General features: G+C 34.1%; 2 protein-coding genes across 3 annotated transcripts; one reads left to right on the top strand and one right to left on the bottom strand.

Annotated features, from left to right (window-relative positions):
• The first annotated feature begins 278 nt into the window (after window positions 1–278).
• LOC112776339 (protein SLOW WALKER 2) lies at window positions 279–10,916 on the top strand. Of its 2 annotated transcripts, none has more exons than XM_025820470.3 (17): window positions 279–755; window positions 3,471–4,192; window positions 4,288–4,363; window positions 4,476–4,595; window positions 4,962–5,037; window positions 5,584–5,652; window positions 5,786–5,866; window positions 6,468–6,539; window positions 6,894–6,986; window positions 7,145–7,279; window positions 7,406–7,489; window positions 7,617–7,760; window positions 7,854–7,943; window positions 8,064–8,146; window positions 8,748–9,149; window positions 9,374–9,596; window positions 10,110–10,916. In XM_025820470.3, exons 2-17 carry the CDS (start codon window positions 3,511–3,513, stop codon window positions 10,743–10,745), a joined length of 3,066 nt encoding a protein of 1,021 aa, XP_025676255.1. In that variant the 5' UTR covers window positions 279–755; window positions 3,471–3,510; the 3' UTR covers window positions 10,746–10,916. The 2 variants fall into 2 exon arrangements, with proteins under 2 accessions (XP_025676255.1, XP_025676254.1); XM_025820469.2 differs by having other exon boundaries at window positions 291–847.
• Window position 10,917: 1 nt separating this feature from the next.
• Window positions 10,918–12,306, bottom strand: LOC112776340 (17.4 kDa class III heat shock protein). Its single transcript, XM_025820472.2, has 2 exons — window positions 11,702–12,306; window positions 10,918–11,364 (listed from the first exon to the last, which is right to left on the bottom strand). Exons 1-2 carry the CDS (start codon window positions 11,903–11,905, stop codon window positions 11,107–11,109), a joined length of 462 nt encoding a protein of 153 aa, XP_025676257.1. The 5' UTR covers window positions 11,906–12,306; the 3' UTR covers window positions 10,918–11,106.
• Window positions 12,307–17,448: the final 5,142 nt, after the last annotated feature.

Below are 17,448 nucleotides of genomic sequence, written 5' to 3'. Positions count from 1 at the left end.
TAATACTGTGTAGTTTTGTTAATAATTTTTGCTGTGTCCCCTTTCTCCTCTGTGGCTCAATTTTGTAACTTCTACGATATGCTTTGATTTCCAGCAATATTCTAAAAACCGGATCGAACCAACCGATCAGACCGATTCAACCACAAACTGACAACATTAGCGATCCGATCAGACATGTAAAACCGGTGAAAAACTGCTGACCGAACAAGAACCGGCCGGTTGGACCGAACCGGAATCCGCCCGGTTTACACAAAAATGGAAGCTCCTTCGTTTCTTTCTCCCTTCCCCGTTTCTTTAAAGAAAGAAATCAAAGCACACAACCCCAGCCAAAAAACCCTAGCACTGGAAGCCTACACCACCGCCGCAAGGAGTGGCATACTGCCGCGTCCGTCGCACTCAAAGTTCGCCATCCGTCCCTCCATCTAGCTTCCATCGTGATCCAAGTCTTCAACCCCTGTTCGCTGTCACCGATCGCGGCTGCTTCCTCGAGCTCGGCGTCCGTCGTCTTTGTCTGCTCAGCCGCGCTTCCGTCGCCGTTTGTTTGCCGTTCACGTTCGCGTCTTCGTTCAGCTGTCGTCTTCGTTCGCGTTCTTCGCCGTTCACGTTCGCTCGGCGTTCACGGTTCGCGTTCACTCGCCGTTCACCGTTCGAGTTCGCATTCGTGTTCGTCTGGAAGCCACGTTGCTCTGCTTCAAACACTGCGACCAACCCGCGCCCTCCACCTAGCCGTCGAACTCCTCTCTTTTGTCGCCGCCGTGAGTTCCCTAAACCCGCCACCAGACAATACACTCACACAACACCAATACTCTGCCTCAAACTCTGCAACTTCTGATTTCTATTACAATAAGTAACTATTTGATTTGGTAGTGGTTTGGATTATTTCATAGACTGAATTAAAGTTACAATAGTTATGTTCTCTTCTCTATCACATTGATATTAAGTTTTGAATTCTCTTATTTTGTTTTAATTTTACCGCACTCAACATGTTTGATGAAATGCTTTAACCATATTTCTGGTTGGTTTTATAATTTCTAGCTTTTAGAAACTTAGTAAGTTGATTGCATGTGAAATTAGAATAATTGGATCTTAGTAATTAGGAAATTTTAGCTGCACAAATAGCATCTTTGCAGAAAACATATTAGCATGATGATTCCACTTGCATTAGTGTTCTTCTGGTAAATTTTTAACTGTTATTGTGAATTTGTTAATTTGCTAATTGTTCTTGTGTTGTTGTTCTGTTGTTCTTCTGTTACTTTTATTTTTTTTTGTTTTTGTTGTGATTTTCTGTTCTTGATTTAAGCTGTGATTGAAGGTTCTTTGGTTTTGGTATTCTTCACTTTCCTGTAAGCTTAGCTTTTAATTCTTTGAGCATACACGGATCAAATCATTGTTTTTAGCAATGGTGATTTTTAGATTTTTTTTTGGGTTGCTTTGTTTTAAATGTTCCTATTGTTGTTGTGTTTTTGCTGTGATTTAAATGTTCTTTTGATTCTTTTTTTGTCCGAATGCCCAGTCAGTACTTGGTTGATTGGTTTTGCTCACTGAATGTATTTGATGATAAATTTTAAATTGATAACTCTATTACTGCTTTACTGTCTGTTTCTGTAGTTAAATTTTATTAAAGTTTCTTGAATTTGCACTGCCTATGTTATTGATTCACTGTTCCTTCATTGCTTTTTTTTTGTTGTTAATCATTGTGATGAGCTTTGTTAAAATTGGGTTGAAAACTACTAATCTTTCTTCATTTTTCACTGTTCTAACTTCTGTTCTTATTAAAAGATTTGCAATTGGTGATCTTTTGATTTATTATATGCTTCATGTTTTCTTTGTTCTGTTCTTATGAAGAAAAAATTTGCAATTAGTGAATGTTTTGATTGTTTTGTTATATAAACAAAATTCTGTTTTCATTGTTTGGTCGCACTGTCCCTGTTCTTGATCTCCGCCGACTTGCTACCCCTCCTCCGTGTTGGATTCTTTTTTTTTCAGGCTTTGTTGTGTTTTTGTTTCAGCCTCTGTTGTGTTGTGTGTTTGTTTCGTGCTCTGTTGTGTGTTTATTGTGCAACACTATCATTTTTTGTTTTACTTTTTGACTTAGCTACATTAAGACAATATTCTTTATCTCTAACTTGTGCATTATAATTCAATCCAGCTATTTTTAATGGAAGTAATACAGCTATTTTTAATGGAAGTATAATTTGCAGCAAGTTATTGCATATTTTGATGATTAATTACATTTAGTTGGTGATATTTTACGTAGGGTTTTAAATTTGAAAGATATTTAGGATGTTTATTTATAATTTATTTATTATTTTATTATGGATGGTTTTTCCGGTTAAATCACGGTTGGACTGGTTGGACCAGTAAACCAATGAACCAGTGACTAAAACAGTTTGATGATCGGTCCGGTTTTCAGAACCTTGATTTCCAGTTCTCACATGCATCTCTGAATATTTTCATGATTTGGTTGTAATAAATCAAAATAATTAAATTGGCAATTTCAGTACTTTTCTTTCCTGCCATCATTACTAGCACGATCCAAGCAGCTTCAGAATTACAATCGTTGGTTTAAGTTTCAGTTGCTTTGAAAGTTGTGGGCACATTTGATTCATCTTAGTTGGTGCTATTTATGTTGATAATAAGCACCATTATTACACCTTTGCTTTTTGCATACAACTATACAGGTTCTACTACAGTCAACTTAATGATATGGTTTCTGCTGCATTTTATAATGATTTATTTCTCATACTGAAAGTTTAGTCCATATATTTTGTTTAAATATGTGTTTTCTGCTTGAAGTTGTAAGATATCATTCTCAAGAGCTATTTGTACCTGCTTTAAGGAAATTTTCCTATAATTCTTAAAGGTTTATATGGGATATCTTTGTGGCATCAATGCATTTCCTTGCATCTGATATAAATTATTGTGTTTTGTTTGGAACAGGCATTGGTGTATCTTCAATTTATTTTTGCTTGTTCAATTCTGAGTTGGAGTTGGGTTTAGTTGTGAGTTGCTGGGTTTAATTCTGAGTTGCTGAGTTAATAATACTGATTTTGTTGATGTTTGCTTATTCTGAATTGCTGATTTTCTGAAATAATGATGATGTTGTTGTTGATATGTTGCTGATTTTCTGATGATTACTGATTAGTGATGATTAGTGCTTGTGTTTAGTTAAAAATTTGGTTAATGTTTTTTTTTTTTGTGGTAGAACATTATGTGAAATTGTGAAATTTTGAATTTTATTAGTTCAGAAATTATTGAATTTAAATATTTGAAATTATATATTGAATTTTTAATTAATATTTAATTAACCGGTTTAACCATTGAACTAGTGAACCAGTTACCATACCGGTTCATTGATTGGTTCGGTCTCGCAACCTTGGTTAATATAACTGGAAGTGAGTTTCACCCCAATTTTATCAGATGTCCCCGAAGGGACTGTTATGACTTACGACTAATCTCTTTTCTCCCAGCTTTGTGCCTTCCATAATTTTCATCGCTGCACATGCAACAATGTCGAAGTCCAATTCCAAGAACAAGAAGCTCTCCAAGGAGCCACAGGACTTAGAACTCATCAAATCCGACGTAGCCTCATTCGCCTCTTCCCTTGGCTTGTCCACTTCCCAATCCTATTCCGGTTTCAACGACGTTGATTTCCGCAAGCCAAACAAGCCCCCAAAGAAGGATAAGAAGCAACGCGAAACCGCCACCAAACCACTGCAGCGGAACAACCAAGCACCGAGCACCAAGGAAACAAGTAGAAGCAATGCCCACCATGAGAAGGCAAACCCGAAACCCAAAACCCCGGTTTTGTCACTGGAAGACGGGAACAAGGAGAGAGGGTTCAACAGGTTCAAGAACCTTCCAAAACTTCCTCTGGTGAAGGCGAGCGCGTTGGGAGTGTGGTTCGAGGACGCTGCTGAGCTGGAAGCGAAGGTGGTTGGGGAAGGGAAGAAGGTGGAGGTGAAGGATTTGGAAGAGTGGCGGGGGTTTGTGGAGAAGAAGAGAGAATTGGGTGAGAGGTTGATGGCGCAGTACGCGCAGGACTACGAGTCGACGAGAGGGCAGAGCAGTGATATCAAGATGCTGGTGTCTACACAGAGGTCTGGAACTGCTGCGGACAAGGTCTCTGCTTTCTCTGTGTTAGTTGGAGACAACCCTGTTGCAAACCTGCGCTCAATTGATGCACTTTTAGGTCAACTTTTTCATTGATTATTCCAGCTTGATTATTTTCCCCACTCCATATGTGTGTGAAAGCTTAGATTTTATGAAATTTATTCTTTCTTTTAGGAATGGTGACATCCAAGGTTGGGAAGCGCCATGCTTTGACAGGGTTTGAAGCACTTCAAGAATTATTCATTGCGAGGTCTGTGTTTCCCCAATTTTGTCATAGAAAACTTAACAAAAGAACTTCTTTATGGGACAATGTCCAGTTTACATATAACTGAAACATATACCTTGTATATTTTGTCTGGCAGCTTATTACCGGATCGAAAATTGAAGACCTTGATACAGCGGCCATTAAATCATGTTCCTGAAACCAAAGATGGATATTCCCTTCTACTGTTCTGGTATTGGGAGGAATGTTTGAAGCAGAGGTATGCCTCACCACACTTTATTAATTGTCTTCCGATTAAAGTTATTTTATTTGACTCGGCAAATGCATATTATGAATTGCATTTTTTTGTTTCCTATACTAGCATCTACAGAGTAAGAATAATTAGATTCTATATGACCGTTTCCATAGAACGCTAGCCCACTGCTGACAAAGAAGTGCAGGAAGAATGAGTTGTTAATGCTGAATACCTAACTGTCAAAACTTGCCCATATGACTACTGCCCTTTGTGTTTATTAACATTTTGATTGAGGAATCATACGATTGTACCTTTTCATTCAGTGGTGTTCAATTTCCTGACCACCAAAGCTGTTTTGTTATTGATGCATTTTATAGCTTGATGTCATAGATATGAAAGATTTGTTGTTGCACTTGAAGAAGCGTCACGAGACATGCTACCGGCTCTTAAAAACAAGGCACTAAAGGTTGGCATTTTGCTCTCACAGTCACACTTCGACTCTTTTTTATTGCTTTTTAAATTATTATTCATATTACATACAAGCGACTATGTTATAGTTATATAATATAGAATATGTTTGATGTTATCTTCAAGCTATTACACTTAAAAACGTGCTTTGAGACTATTTCGGCTTGGTTTGGTAAGGAGGAGCTTTTCAAAGTTGACATGTGTTTATCAAAATTAAAAGAGTTTAATATTACCTCTTACATTAATAAATATCCAAATTTACTCTTATATTTATATCTATTATAGTTTTTTTAAATTTTAAATGCTATTTTACCAAATACAATTGTTGTTGCTTGTGTTTATTAAAAGCCATTTTTAGTTTGATTTACCAAACATAGATGCTACAATTTTTTGAAATCTATCTTTCAAAAGTTAGTTACGAGAAACTTTTTTCTGAAAGATGCTGTTACACTTAAAAATGTGCTTTGAGACTATTTGAATGTACACATATCTCAATTGACTTACTTATCAAATATTTGGTTGATGCCTTTCCTTCTTTTTGCAGAGCATATATATTCTGTTGAGTAGGAAGTCAGAGCAAGAGCGCAAACTACTTTCTGCTCTTGTTAATAAAGTGGGTAATTCATGCCTATCTGAATTGAACATGTTCAATATTCATTCAATGTTGTCACTTTAGTTGGTTTGCTGTAACTACCAGATGCTGTTGCTAAGTGTTTTTTTCCCTCTTAAATTTGAATTTTTTTCAGCTTGGGGATCCGGATAATAGGGCCGCATCTAATGCTGACTATCACTTGTCAAACCTGTTGTCTGACCACCCAAATATGAAGGTATGGACAATTATCAGCATTTACTATAAACATTTTCCTACATCGTTTGGAAGTACCATTGTCAATGTTCTGTGCTTGAGCAAATATTAGTAGGACAAATATTCTTGAAAAGAAAATTAAATTTAGGTCAAGTCAAATCTCTCTTGTCATTATGTCAGGAGAGAGAGGAAAAAGAAGGGGGGGGGGGTTGGCTTTTGCTTGGGATTCAATCTCCACTTTCTGATTAGTCATGGCTTATCCATCCTGTCATTACAATTTACATATGACAAGGTGCTTCCTTGGGGGTGGGGGTTTTGTTGTTTTGTTTTTTTTTTTTGGGGGGGGGGGGGGGGGGGAATATATGCTTGAAGAAAAAATGATTGGGGAATATATGCTTGAAGAAAAAATGATTGCACGGTCCATATGATTTCCTTTTGCATGTTCATTTTCTTGATTAAGAAAATGGATTAGTTATGTTTCAGGGTCCTTGCCTTTTGGTTATGATATTTAGACCCCCTTTGATTTCTTTCTCTTCCTTTTTCATATATTTTCTTTGGTCCTTGATTATTAGTGTGAATGTGTGATTGTATAAGCTTATTTTATTTTTATTGTTTCCATACAGGCCGTGGTTATTGACGAGGTGGATACTTTTCTCTTTCGGCCCCATTTAGGACCACGTTCACAGTACCATGCTGTATGCCCTAAACTTTGTTAGTGTTTTGTGCATATAATTTAATGTTTCTCTCTTACATATTAGACTCAAAGAATCACAAGTTTTACTTTTTGTCTGTCCTATCATGTTTTGAAATTTATGGCTAACGATTCCTGACTTCAGTATAACATTTCAGACTTATTTTATTTTGGTGTTTTATTATGTTAAACGACAATATTCTGTATTGCAAGACTTAATCTTTTGATGTCACTTTTCAGTAGTATCATAAGTTAGCCCTTCAATTTTTCAATTGAAAAACTCTGACTCCACAAATCCATCCAGAAATGGTCAATTGTTTGACCGAGTCTGATTGATTTTTCTTGACTATGTTTTCAGGTTAACTTCTTAAGCCAAATCCGTCTAACAAATAGAGGAGATGGACCAAAAGTGGCAAAACGTCTAATAGATGTTTATTTTGCGCTGTTTAAGGTACCAGTTTTACCAAGGAAACAAGTGTTATTGGTTTCCTTTCCCCTGACACACCCCAAAAAAAAAAAAAAGAAAAATTAGACAATATGCATTTTCCCTACATAGTTAGGAAAAAGGTAAAATTGAATAAGAAAAATATTCACATTAGAAATCTTCAGGTATTAATCTCAAGTGCAAGCAGCAATCAAAAGCTTGATAAAAGCAGCAAGGCAAATCCAAAAGAGCAAAAATCAAAAAGTACACCTGAATCACATGCTGAATTGGACTCCCGGCTTCTTTCAGCACTCCTAACTGTAAGCATGTTACTGTAATTTTCAAGAACTGACATTGATTAATGATTGTGAAATTCTTTTTAAGTTTTTTTGATGTTGTTTTTACTTGCTCAAAGTCTTTCAAATTTCTGCTTGATTTTCTTGCAGGGAGTGAATAGGGCATTTCCTTATGTATCAAGCACTGAAGTCGATGACATTGTTGATGTTCAAACCCCAATTCTTTTCCAGTTGGTAAGTATATCCGAAAGTCTGCAATATTTCGCTGCAATATTTCGCCGACAGATGTTGCAAGAGCATTTGTCATGAGTCATGACCTTATTTTGATTCTTGGATATTGATAAAAGCTGAAAACCTGCAGGTTCATTCAAAAAATTTTAACGTAGGAGTTCAAGCACTGATGCTTCTCGATAAAATCACATCCAAGAATCAGATAGCTAGTGATCGATTTTACCGTGCATTGTACTCTAAACTTCTGCTTCCAGCTGCCATGAATACGTCCAAGGCAATTAAACATGTTTTTCTTGTTTTATTTATTATATACCTCTGCTATTCTTAACTTCTCTGTATTTCTAAGTTCTAACTAGCTCGATTTCAGGCAGAAATGTTCGTTGCACTTCTTCTAAGAGCAATGAAAAGAGATGTAAATTTAAAGCGTGTGGCTGCCTTTTCTAAACGTCTATTGCAGGTAATCATTGAACTGCCTTTTTGTCTATTTCTCTTAAATCTTAATATGTAGAGTAACATGAATCAAGTTTCTGATTTTTTCTTTTATTTCTATTTCTATTTTTATTTATTTTCACTTCAGGTTGCACTTCAGATGCCACCGCAATATGCCTGTGCATGCCTTTTTCTTCTGTCCGAACTCCTTAAAGCCAGACCACCTCTATGGTAAGGCTAGTTGTTTTTTGGTGTATGCCATTTTTATTTATCACATTTAAATTGGACGTAGTTGCTAGTGAGAAAATTTTCAGCGACTTGTATCAAATGCTTTAAGACCTGACATTCCTCCATTGTGTGTTTGATGCTGATAATTACAGCAATTGAATAATCCGGTCAACATTCTAATTTGAAGACAGTATCAACCAGTATAAAAGTGATGTTCGTTTGTGATCTTTAAAAAGTGATTATATAACTTGCTTTTTCTATGTTGTTGTAAAAGCTGAAAACTGTTTTTTCTTACGTTTTCCTCAGAAGCTGAGACTGATTCTTTTAGACTTCAAATAAAATTATTTATTGAAGTGATTTATTTTTGCTGGAAAAAGCTAAAAGCAAATGCAAAGTACTGTCTTGACAACTACTTCACGTTATGAAAAATAGGTAGCTCGATGCACAAGCATCCCGCTTTAACTACTGCTTTGTTATGTTTGCCATAAATTGCATACTATGTGAGTACGCTCGTCTTTGTAGTCAATTCTGGATAAGTTTATTATAGAATTTACTATACTCTTTTGATCCCCAAAAAAAATCATGTTCATATTTTGTCTTTTAGGAACATGGTGTTGCAGAGTGAATCTATTGATGACGAACTAGAACACTTTGAAGATGTTATAGAAGAAACTGATAATGAACCTAGCACCGTATCCAAAAAACAAGCTGATAATATTACCCTTGCTCAGAATGGAGATGATGAAAATAATGATAGTGATTCTTCGGAAGGCAAAGACGATCTTCCAGCATCTTCTGAGGATGACGATGATTCAGATGGTGCTTCAGAGGAGGATGCAGATTTTTTGCTTGCGAAGGATGAACCGAGTATCAAAAAACCGAAGTCTGCATCCAAAAATAAATCAAAATCTGCATCTGATGATGAAGGACAGCAATCTAAGGTATCTGCCAAGAAGTCTTTACTGCCTGGAGGCTATGACCCACGACACCGAGAACCTTCTTATTGGTAATTTGCTATATTTTCTTCCACAGTGGTCCTCATCTTGAATATCATAAATTTAGAAGAGATTCTGGTATTTCTTTTGTTATAAACACCAGGTTCTAAGATGAGCTGCACATCATGTATAATGTTTTGTACTCCTGACTACAAAATTATTTCAACTGCGCTTTTTTCCCTTGTATTCATATCCAGTTGTAGCGCCTCTAATGTTGCTTTGTACACTGCTGCAGCAATGCAGACCGGGTAAGTTGGTGGGAGTTAATGGTACTTGCTTCGCACGCACACCCTTCAGTTTCCACCATGGCCAGAACTCTTCTTTCTGGGGCAAACGTCGTCTACAATGGAAACCCATTAAGTGACCTAAATCTCACAGCTTTCCTTGACAAATTCATGGAGAAGAAACCGAAACAGAGCTCATGGCATGGTGGTTCCCAGATTGAACCTACTAAACAGGTAATAACTCATTTATGTTCTTGCCTCTTCCACAAAATGGTTTTTGAGCTTATGGCCAATCCTGCATCATTCTGATTTAGCTAGCTAACTTTTGGTAATTTTTGTTTTGAAAGAGCAATGCTAAGAAACCAATTTGTTTTTTCAACTATTATCAGCTATTTTTCTTTAAAATTTATTTTATTTATTTTAAATTTTAGACTTTAAATCATAAATTTTTAATCTTAAATTTTAAATTACACCCTCTAATTCCTAAATCTACCAAAAATTGGAAAATTTGGATACAATTGTCTTCATGTAAAGTTGATAGTCGAGAATAGATAACAATTTAGTTAAATCTGATAAATCATCATACAGTTTTCAAATATCAACTTCTCATGTCAACTACAAGTAAGTCTACCTTAAAAAAAAATTAAAATTAAAAAAAGAAAAAGTTAACTTACGGTGACTATCTAAGTTGATTCCCTATCTCCTATAGTTTCTCTCCGGAAAAAACTTCTGAACTCTGTTTTGCAGATGGACATTAACAACCACTTGATTGGCAAAGAAATTCTTTCACTCGCCGAAGAAGATGTGCCCCCAGAAGATCTCGTCTTCCACAAATTCTATACAAACAAAATGAGCTCTAAACCGAAGAAGAAGAAGAAAAAGAAGTCAGCTGATGATGAGGATGCTGACTTCTTTGACGATGACGAGGAGGTTGAAGGTGGGGATGAGAGCGATAATGAAGAGATCGAGAATCTCTTGGATACTGCTGAACCGGACAGTTATGATTATGATGATTTAGACAATGTCGCTGAAGAGGAAGACGATGACTTGATTGGTGATGCCGATATACCGTCGGATATGTCAGGAGGAGAGGCTGACGATGCCATTGATGATGACGACGACGCCACGATTGATGACGATGACGACGACGACGACAACGACGACATTGAGATCGGAGATATTGACGATGCCTCAGATGTTGATTTTGATGAGGATGAAGTCGACAAAAGAAAACAAAAACGAAAACGCAAGAGTGAAAAGGCATCTCCGTTTGCAAGTTACGAAGATTATGAGCATCTAATGGAAGAGGATGGTGACGAGAGTCACAGGACACGGGAAAAACCCGCCGGAAAAAAACACAAGTCCAAAAAGAGTAAAAAATAGACTCATTGCATTGTTCTGATTTTACATTGATGCTTACATTGATGCTTGGCAGCGTCGTTAGCACACATAGACCACAATACCAGTTTTGCATGCTATGCTTTTGTAACGTCATATCGAAATTTTGTGTATCGTTATTCGTTAATTCTATAAAATGAATTGATTTTAGACTTAGTTTTATACTAGCGTCATAATTTCATTAACATTTTCATTACGTGGAAACCAGTACATAAATACTAGCGTCACTGCCAACTATGCAAACCATAAGAACAAACCTAAAAGCACCCTAGAGAGGGGAAAGGAGTAAGAACAATCAATAAACAAAATATTCCAAGTCCAAGCTTCTGCATCTACCACCTATTCTTCAAGCAATGGCAATTTCAACTGTTTTAGATTTCGTTGGTGGAGGGTGTTTCTCAACAGTAACAGTAAGAACCCCGTTCTCACACTTGGCTGTGATAGCGGAGGGGTTAGCGTTCTCAGGCAGACGAAACTTCCTTTGCAATTTGTGTGGTGCTCTCCTCTCCAGCCTTAGGTACTTGCAGCCTTCGTCGTCACCGTCTTCACGTTTCCTTTTCCCGTTGCTCCTAATAACAAGTGCGTTCTCATCTTCCACGGTTACCTGCATTGCTCAGTTAGTTGAAAAATAAATTAATATTATAAAATTATAAAATTGTGCTATCATAAAATTAAATTTAAAAATATTATAATAAATATTAATATAAAAATAATATTATATTATTGTTTACAATATTTTTTAATATATAAAATTATATTAAATCTTTTAATGTTGATTTAAACTTAAATTAACTTTTGAAAAACTTTCTTTAAAAATACTTCTAACTTTTAAAAATTGAAAACACAAATCGCATCAATTTTTTAATTTATCCAAACCTAACTAACATTTCATTATTAACGCCTCTTAAGAAATCAATGACATCTATGAAGAACATAAGTACCTGAATTTCAGATTTGGAGAGACCCGGAACATCCATGAAGAACACATACTCTTTGGGATTGTCCAAAATATCCACTGGAATGTTTGATACTACCCTGCCCTCTCGAGCGTGGTCATGGTCATGGCTATGATGAGTAGGGAACAACATTTTTTCCACTGCCTCTGGCAAATTGAACAGATTGAACGAGTCAACAATACTCGCCATCTTTACAAATTATCACTCCGAACAGGAATTTTTATGTGGGTTCTTTTTGCTCTCTCAGAAATCGAGTTCGAAAGTTTTTTGGATGGGTTTATTGCTTATATAATGAGATTATGAGAAAGTGGAAAGGAGTAAGGAAAGTTCGAGAGTGGTAAAGCAAACATTCTGGAAGGATCGTTTGGATATCTGGTTACACGTGGAGCTCTCCGGAAAATTGTGGAAGCTCGATTGCGCTTCGTGTTTTTATCATACGTGTCTTAATCTTAAAAAAAATTTGCCATCTTCCCTTTCAGTTCGACGGATGCATTTACGTGCCATCAAATTCGACGAATGATGCAAAATTGATGTATTTTAAAAAAAAATTGAAAAATCAAGTGTTAATTTATTTTATTAAGGATTTTTGCATATTTTTATTAATCAATATGTGTATTTAAAAGATAAAAAATAAGCCATTTGCATTATTGTATTAGAGGCAATTCTATTAACAAAAAGAAACTTATTTTTAATAGTGGAAGTTGATAATAAATTTTTATCAAACATAGCTATACGCAGCAGACAACAAATACCATTTAATTGGGTTTGCATAAAATAGAATAAGTCACATTCACACAGCTGCAGCCTGCAAGTGCACTTTTTATTCAACCATTTTTAGCCACGACCCAACGATTTTATTTCTCAGCGGGTCAGTTGTGACAAATCACATTGTAGCCAAGGTTAATTTAGTGGTTACCGTTAAATTTATACTTGGCTATGGGTTCGTATATAGAGTATCATATTCCACTCTTTTACACTATGTTTGGTTTGATAGAAAATGAGTGGAAAAAAAATGGATGAAAAAAAAAAATGGATGAAAAATGATATTTTATTTTGTTAGGTTATGAAAGAAAATAGGAAGGAAAAAAATTTTTTATATGGATCCCACTAAAAAAATTTTCTTTCCATCACAAGTAAGAAAACAAGAAGAAAAGTACTATATTTTTGTATTTGCAATACTACCCTTAGTTATATTATTATTAACAAATATTAATATAAATTTAGTTTTAATATATTATTATAATAAAAATTTATATTTAAATATTATATGTATTAGATAAATAATTTAAATCAAATATATAAAATTATAATATTTTATAATATTTATAAAATATAATAAAACATGAATAAATAAAAACACTTATACTTTATTTTATGATAAGGGTATTAATGTAATTTTATACTATTATGATTTTCTTTCTTCTCATTTTTCTTTCCATCCAAACAAAAAAAAATTTTCTCTTTAATTTCTTTCCATTTATTTTTTGTTCATCCAAACAACACACAAATAACTCAACTTTTCTTTCCATTTTCTTTCTTCTTATTTTCTTTTCAACATCCAAACAAACCTTACAGGAATACGTGATCATTTTTCTATAATAAGATAACTTTTAGTTTTTTTCCTACTTTTAAATTTCAATATCTCATACAACAAAAATTATTGACGAAAAGTTTACAAACAAAAATTAGACCAAGAGTTGCATTTGTTTTTTTTTTCTTGGACTGACAGTTGCATTTATTAACGATAAATGAAAAAGAAATATGTTTTCGGGCCGTAAATGAAAAGATATCATGGGCTGCTGCTGCATCTACACTTTGGGCTTGTTGGGATTCCGCTTTGATATGATATGCAGATAACATTGTACGAAACCCATGACAGAAAACATCATTGTACCCAGAAATAGATAGAATCTCAGTTATTTTTTTCGGGACCAAAAACAACGATTTTTATCAATAAATCTTTAACAAAACCAGGAAACTTAACCATTTTGTCATTTCTAACTATTTCAATCGGATTTGAATCCTCTAAATTTTAAATTTTACTTTAAAAAATAAAGTATGATCTTTCACCATTTAATTCATAGGTAAAAACAAGAAAAAATATAAGAGAAAGGAAAAGTATAGATAACCAACAAGAGTTTTGTTTATTATCAAAAAAGTAGTAGGTATGATATTTTTTTTTTGTTTATGATATTTCTCAATTCGTAGCGAATTAGATTTTCATTTAGAGGTTTAGAGTTGGCCATTGTTGATACTATAACTTTTTGTTTTTGGGTTTGTATAGTATAATTTTATTGTGTTGTTTCTTATTACTATATTGATTTTTGTTTTAGTGTGGATTACTTTTATCTTAAGTATGATTTGAATGAATTTGGATCTTTTAAATTTTGAATTTTTACTTTAGAAGGTAAAGTATGATCTCTCACCTTTAAATACTTTTCCTAAAAAGAACGAGGCAAAATAGTATTTATTTTGTCACATTTCAGTCAAGTTTATATCCTAAGGGCAATAAATACTTCAAATTAAAAAAAATTAATATAATAAATTAGTTACAAATTCTTAAATAGAAATCAAATCCATAATAAATTAGTTTTTAGTCTCTCAGATTAGATGATACTGTGAATAATAATAATAATAATAATAATAATAATAATAATAATGTAAGAAACGACAGAAGAAGATCATCATTGTAGTAATATTCATACAAAAATCAGCACGAGGAAAGTTTGAGGAAATGTGTAAATTACAACTATGCATGTCTATTATAGACATATAATCACTAGGAAGGAAGATTTGCTACTTAAATACACGCAACAGAATCACTATGGCCATGGTGTTTGATACTTTGTCCCCTAATCAATTCTGAAACCACATAGATGCTCTGATAAATATTATGTATCTGAATCTTATTATATGCTCTTGGTGATAGCTTAATTAAGATAAGTTTCTTATTGGAACGACTAGGGTGCCACAAGTAGCATGCCACAATGGACAGAGAAACCAACATGTGACCAATAGATTTTTAAAAATAATTCTCAGTGGCCAATTTTATAGTGTTTATAATTTGATATCTAATTTTTGAATAGAAGATTTGAGGATGATTAAAAATTACTAATTATAATTAACATTAATTAAATTTTGGAGTGTTAAGAGAAAGAATGACAAAATTTTGCGGGAACAGCTCTAAATGAAGATTTGAAGATGAGAAATTTTCTCTGTGAAAATAGGGATGAGGACAAAATTCTTCTGGGCAAACACAAAGACTCGAGAGGAGATTCTCGTCCCGTTACCACTAATTTCAAATTATTAAATTTATTTAAATACCTTTAATAATTTATTTTTCATATAATTTTTTTAGTCATTTCACATAATATATATATAATGCCGTCTGTGGTGACAGATGCATATTGATGGCTAAGATGGCTATAACGTGTGAACCAATGCGGGAAGCACATCTATGACGTTTGAATATAGAGAGTGGACATTGACTCTTCTAATGATACAGTAACTCCACTAATTAAATGCAATAAATCATTTGGCGCATAAAGTTAGAGTAATTAACATGAAAAAAGAATCGATAATGCAATTTCGTGAAAAAATTGATAAAGATTGGTTCTGGGTATAGTGATTGAAGAACTAGGGTTCCAGTTGAAATTGGGGGTTTAGTATCGAAGGGCTAAGTCTCGGTGCGCGGTTAGTGAGTGTGTCAGTGAGAGGAGAAACAACTAATTAGTGAAAGAAACAACTAATAGCCCGGTATTTTTAATTTTTTTTCCCTTCATAGTCGTTTACATATTTTAACTTACTAGATTTAAAGAAAACGAAAAAACATGTTTTGGGGTCATAGATAGGAATAATTCCACTAACTCCGTCCCTTTCATCTCACTCAATGGTTCCTAATCCTAATCAAGATAACCAAGAACACTTCTTTTTAGTGAGGCACTTTCTCTACCAATAACGGTGGCCACTGCTAGATGACGGAATAGAGTAGAATGCTGGTGAGCCGTTGAACGCTGCTGCCATAGAAACGAGTTGCTCTTTGCCTGTACCAATACTTCCTTCCCCATTCTTCTCTGTTGATCGGAAGAGAGGAATGTTAAATTGCTTGCTTTAGGTCTTACTGTTGAATGATTCTGCCTTTCTTCAGTTTTCTGTTAGATGATTCTGCCTCTCTCCTGGTGTTCGGAATTTCGTCGACAGTAGTATGCCTCTGTTTTCAATTGGCACCAAAACTCTTCTCATCAATCTCTATGCGCTCTTCACGAACCCAGACGCAATACTGGCCAGGAAACCAAAAAATAATTGTTTTCATATTTTTTTTCTTTTTTTTAAAATTCCTCAGATACCTATCTTACGTTGACATGATTTTTGTCCATGCAATCTAAAGTCCACATGAAATAATCAATTTTTTGGATTCAAAATGACTATACTATCAATGCGGTAAAACTTAACAAGTTATCATACTTAGCTACGTTTAATCTTCTTCAATGTTGACATTAAAAACTTCTAATGCTTAAATGGGTATGTCACATGTCATTCACCAATTCACCAGTCAAAGCACGGCCACCTTTAGCCACGACAATCCTAGCCACCACAGAACTCACCTATATATATATATATTGAAAAACCTAATCCTAATTTTAAAAATATCTTCCCTTTTTCCATAATACTAACATTGTGCTGTCTCACTCTCCAGTCACTCCAGAAGGCCAAAATTCGTAAATTCCAATCTCTCATAAAGTCACAACTATACCCCTCGCCACTCCTGCTTAGTGCTCATCATGTCGTCACCCCATCTCTTTGTCTCCGATCGTGGCGTTCTTTTCCCTTTTCACCGCTGTATGATTGTATCCTTGTATGTTATAATAATATTTTCTGATTCATTGTTTTTAATTTTTCATTAGAACTTTTATATAAATGATCAATATTGGATGATGGGTAATAGGACCCCACAAAAAATGAAGATCCGCAGAGAATAGAGATGGAAAGCAATATTTTTCTACGGCGGGGATTGAAGTGGAGATGGAGAGCAAATCTAGAAGCGAGAATGGAGAGCGAAAAGATATCCCCCACCCCTACTTTCACTCTCGTCCTATTCCATTGCCATCCCTAGTTAAGAAAAGTAAACATCATTAATCTCCTTTAAAATCCTTACTTCATTTTCTATGTTCTTAAACACAAGCATTCTTTGTCTCAATTTCTCAACTTTTTTTTAAAATATTGTTAAAAATAATTTTTTTATGTTTTTATAATATTTTTATTTTTATTTTTTAAATTGAAAATTATTTTTAAACATTTAAATAATGTTATTTTGATTTTATTAATATTTTTAAATGTTAATAAAATTGTATAATTTAGTGTATGTCCATACCTATAAAAAATTACACCTAATCTTTAATAGTTGTACATGAATTAGCTGTTTATGCAGCATTTTTATTTTATGCGATAACCTAATCACATTAATCTACTTTTGTTCCACGAGTTTTTGTACCACCAAGCATTTTTTTCATCTTTTAAAATTATTTTTATAAATAATTAAATCTTTCAAGTATATTTTGATGGTCAACCCTGCCTTCCAAAAAACTTTGATAAACTAAGCTACTTGATTGTTCATTTAGGTTCTAAGTTTAACCTTAATACTATCTTTCCAAGCATTATTATATGACAAACCATTTGGGAATTTTTTAAAAATAAAAATAAAAAATACCATTTGGGTATTATCATGGAAGTGG

The sequence above is a fragment of the Arachis hypogaea genome, chromosome 19 (assembly GCF_003086295.3).
Source record: "Arachis hypogaea cultivar Tifrunner chromosome 19, arahy.Tifrunner.gnm2.J5K5, whole genome shotgun sequence".
Lineage (NCBI taxonomy): Eukaryota > Viridiplantae > Streptophyta > Magnoliopsida > Fabales > Fabaceae > Arachis > Arachis hypogaea.
Note: the sequence above shows the minus strand (reverse complement) of the source record. Positions and strands in the feature narration are given on the sequence as shown.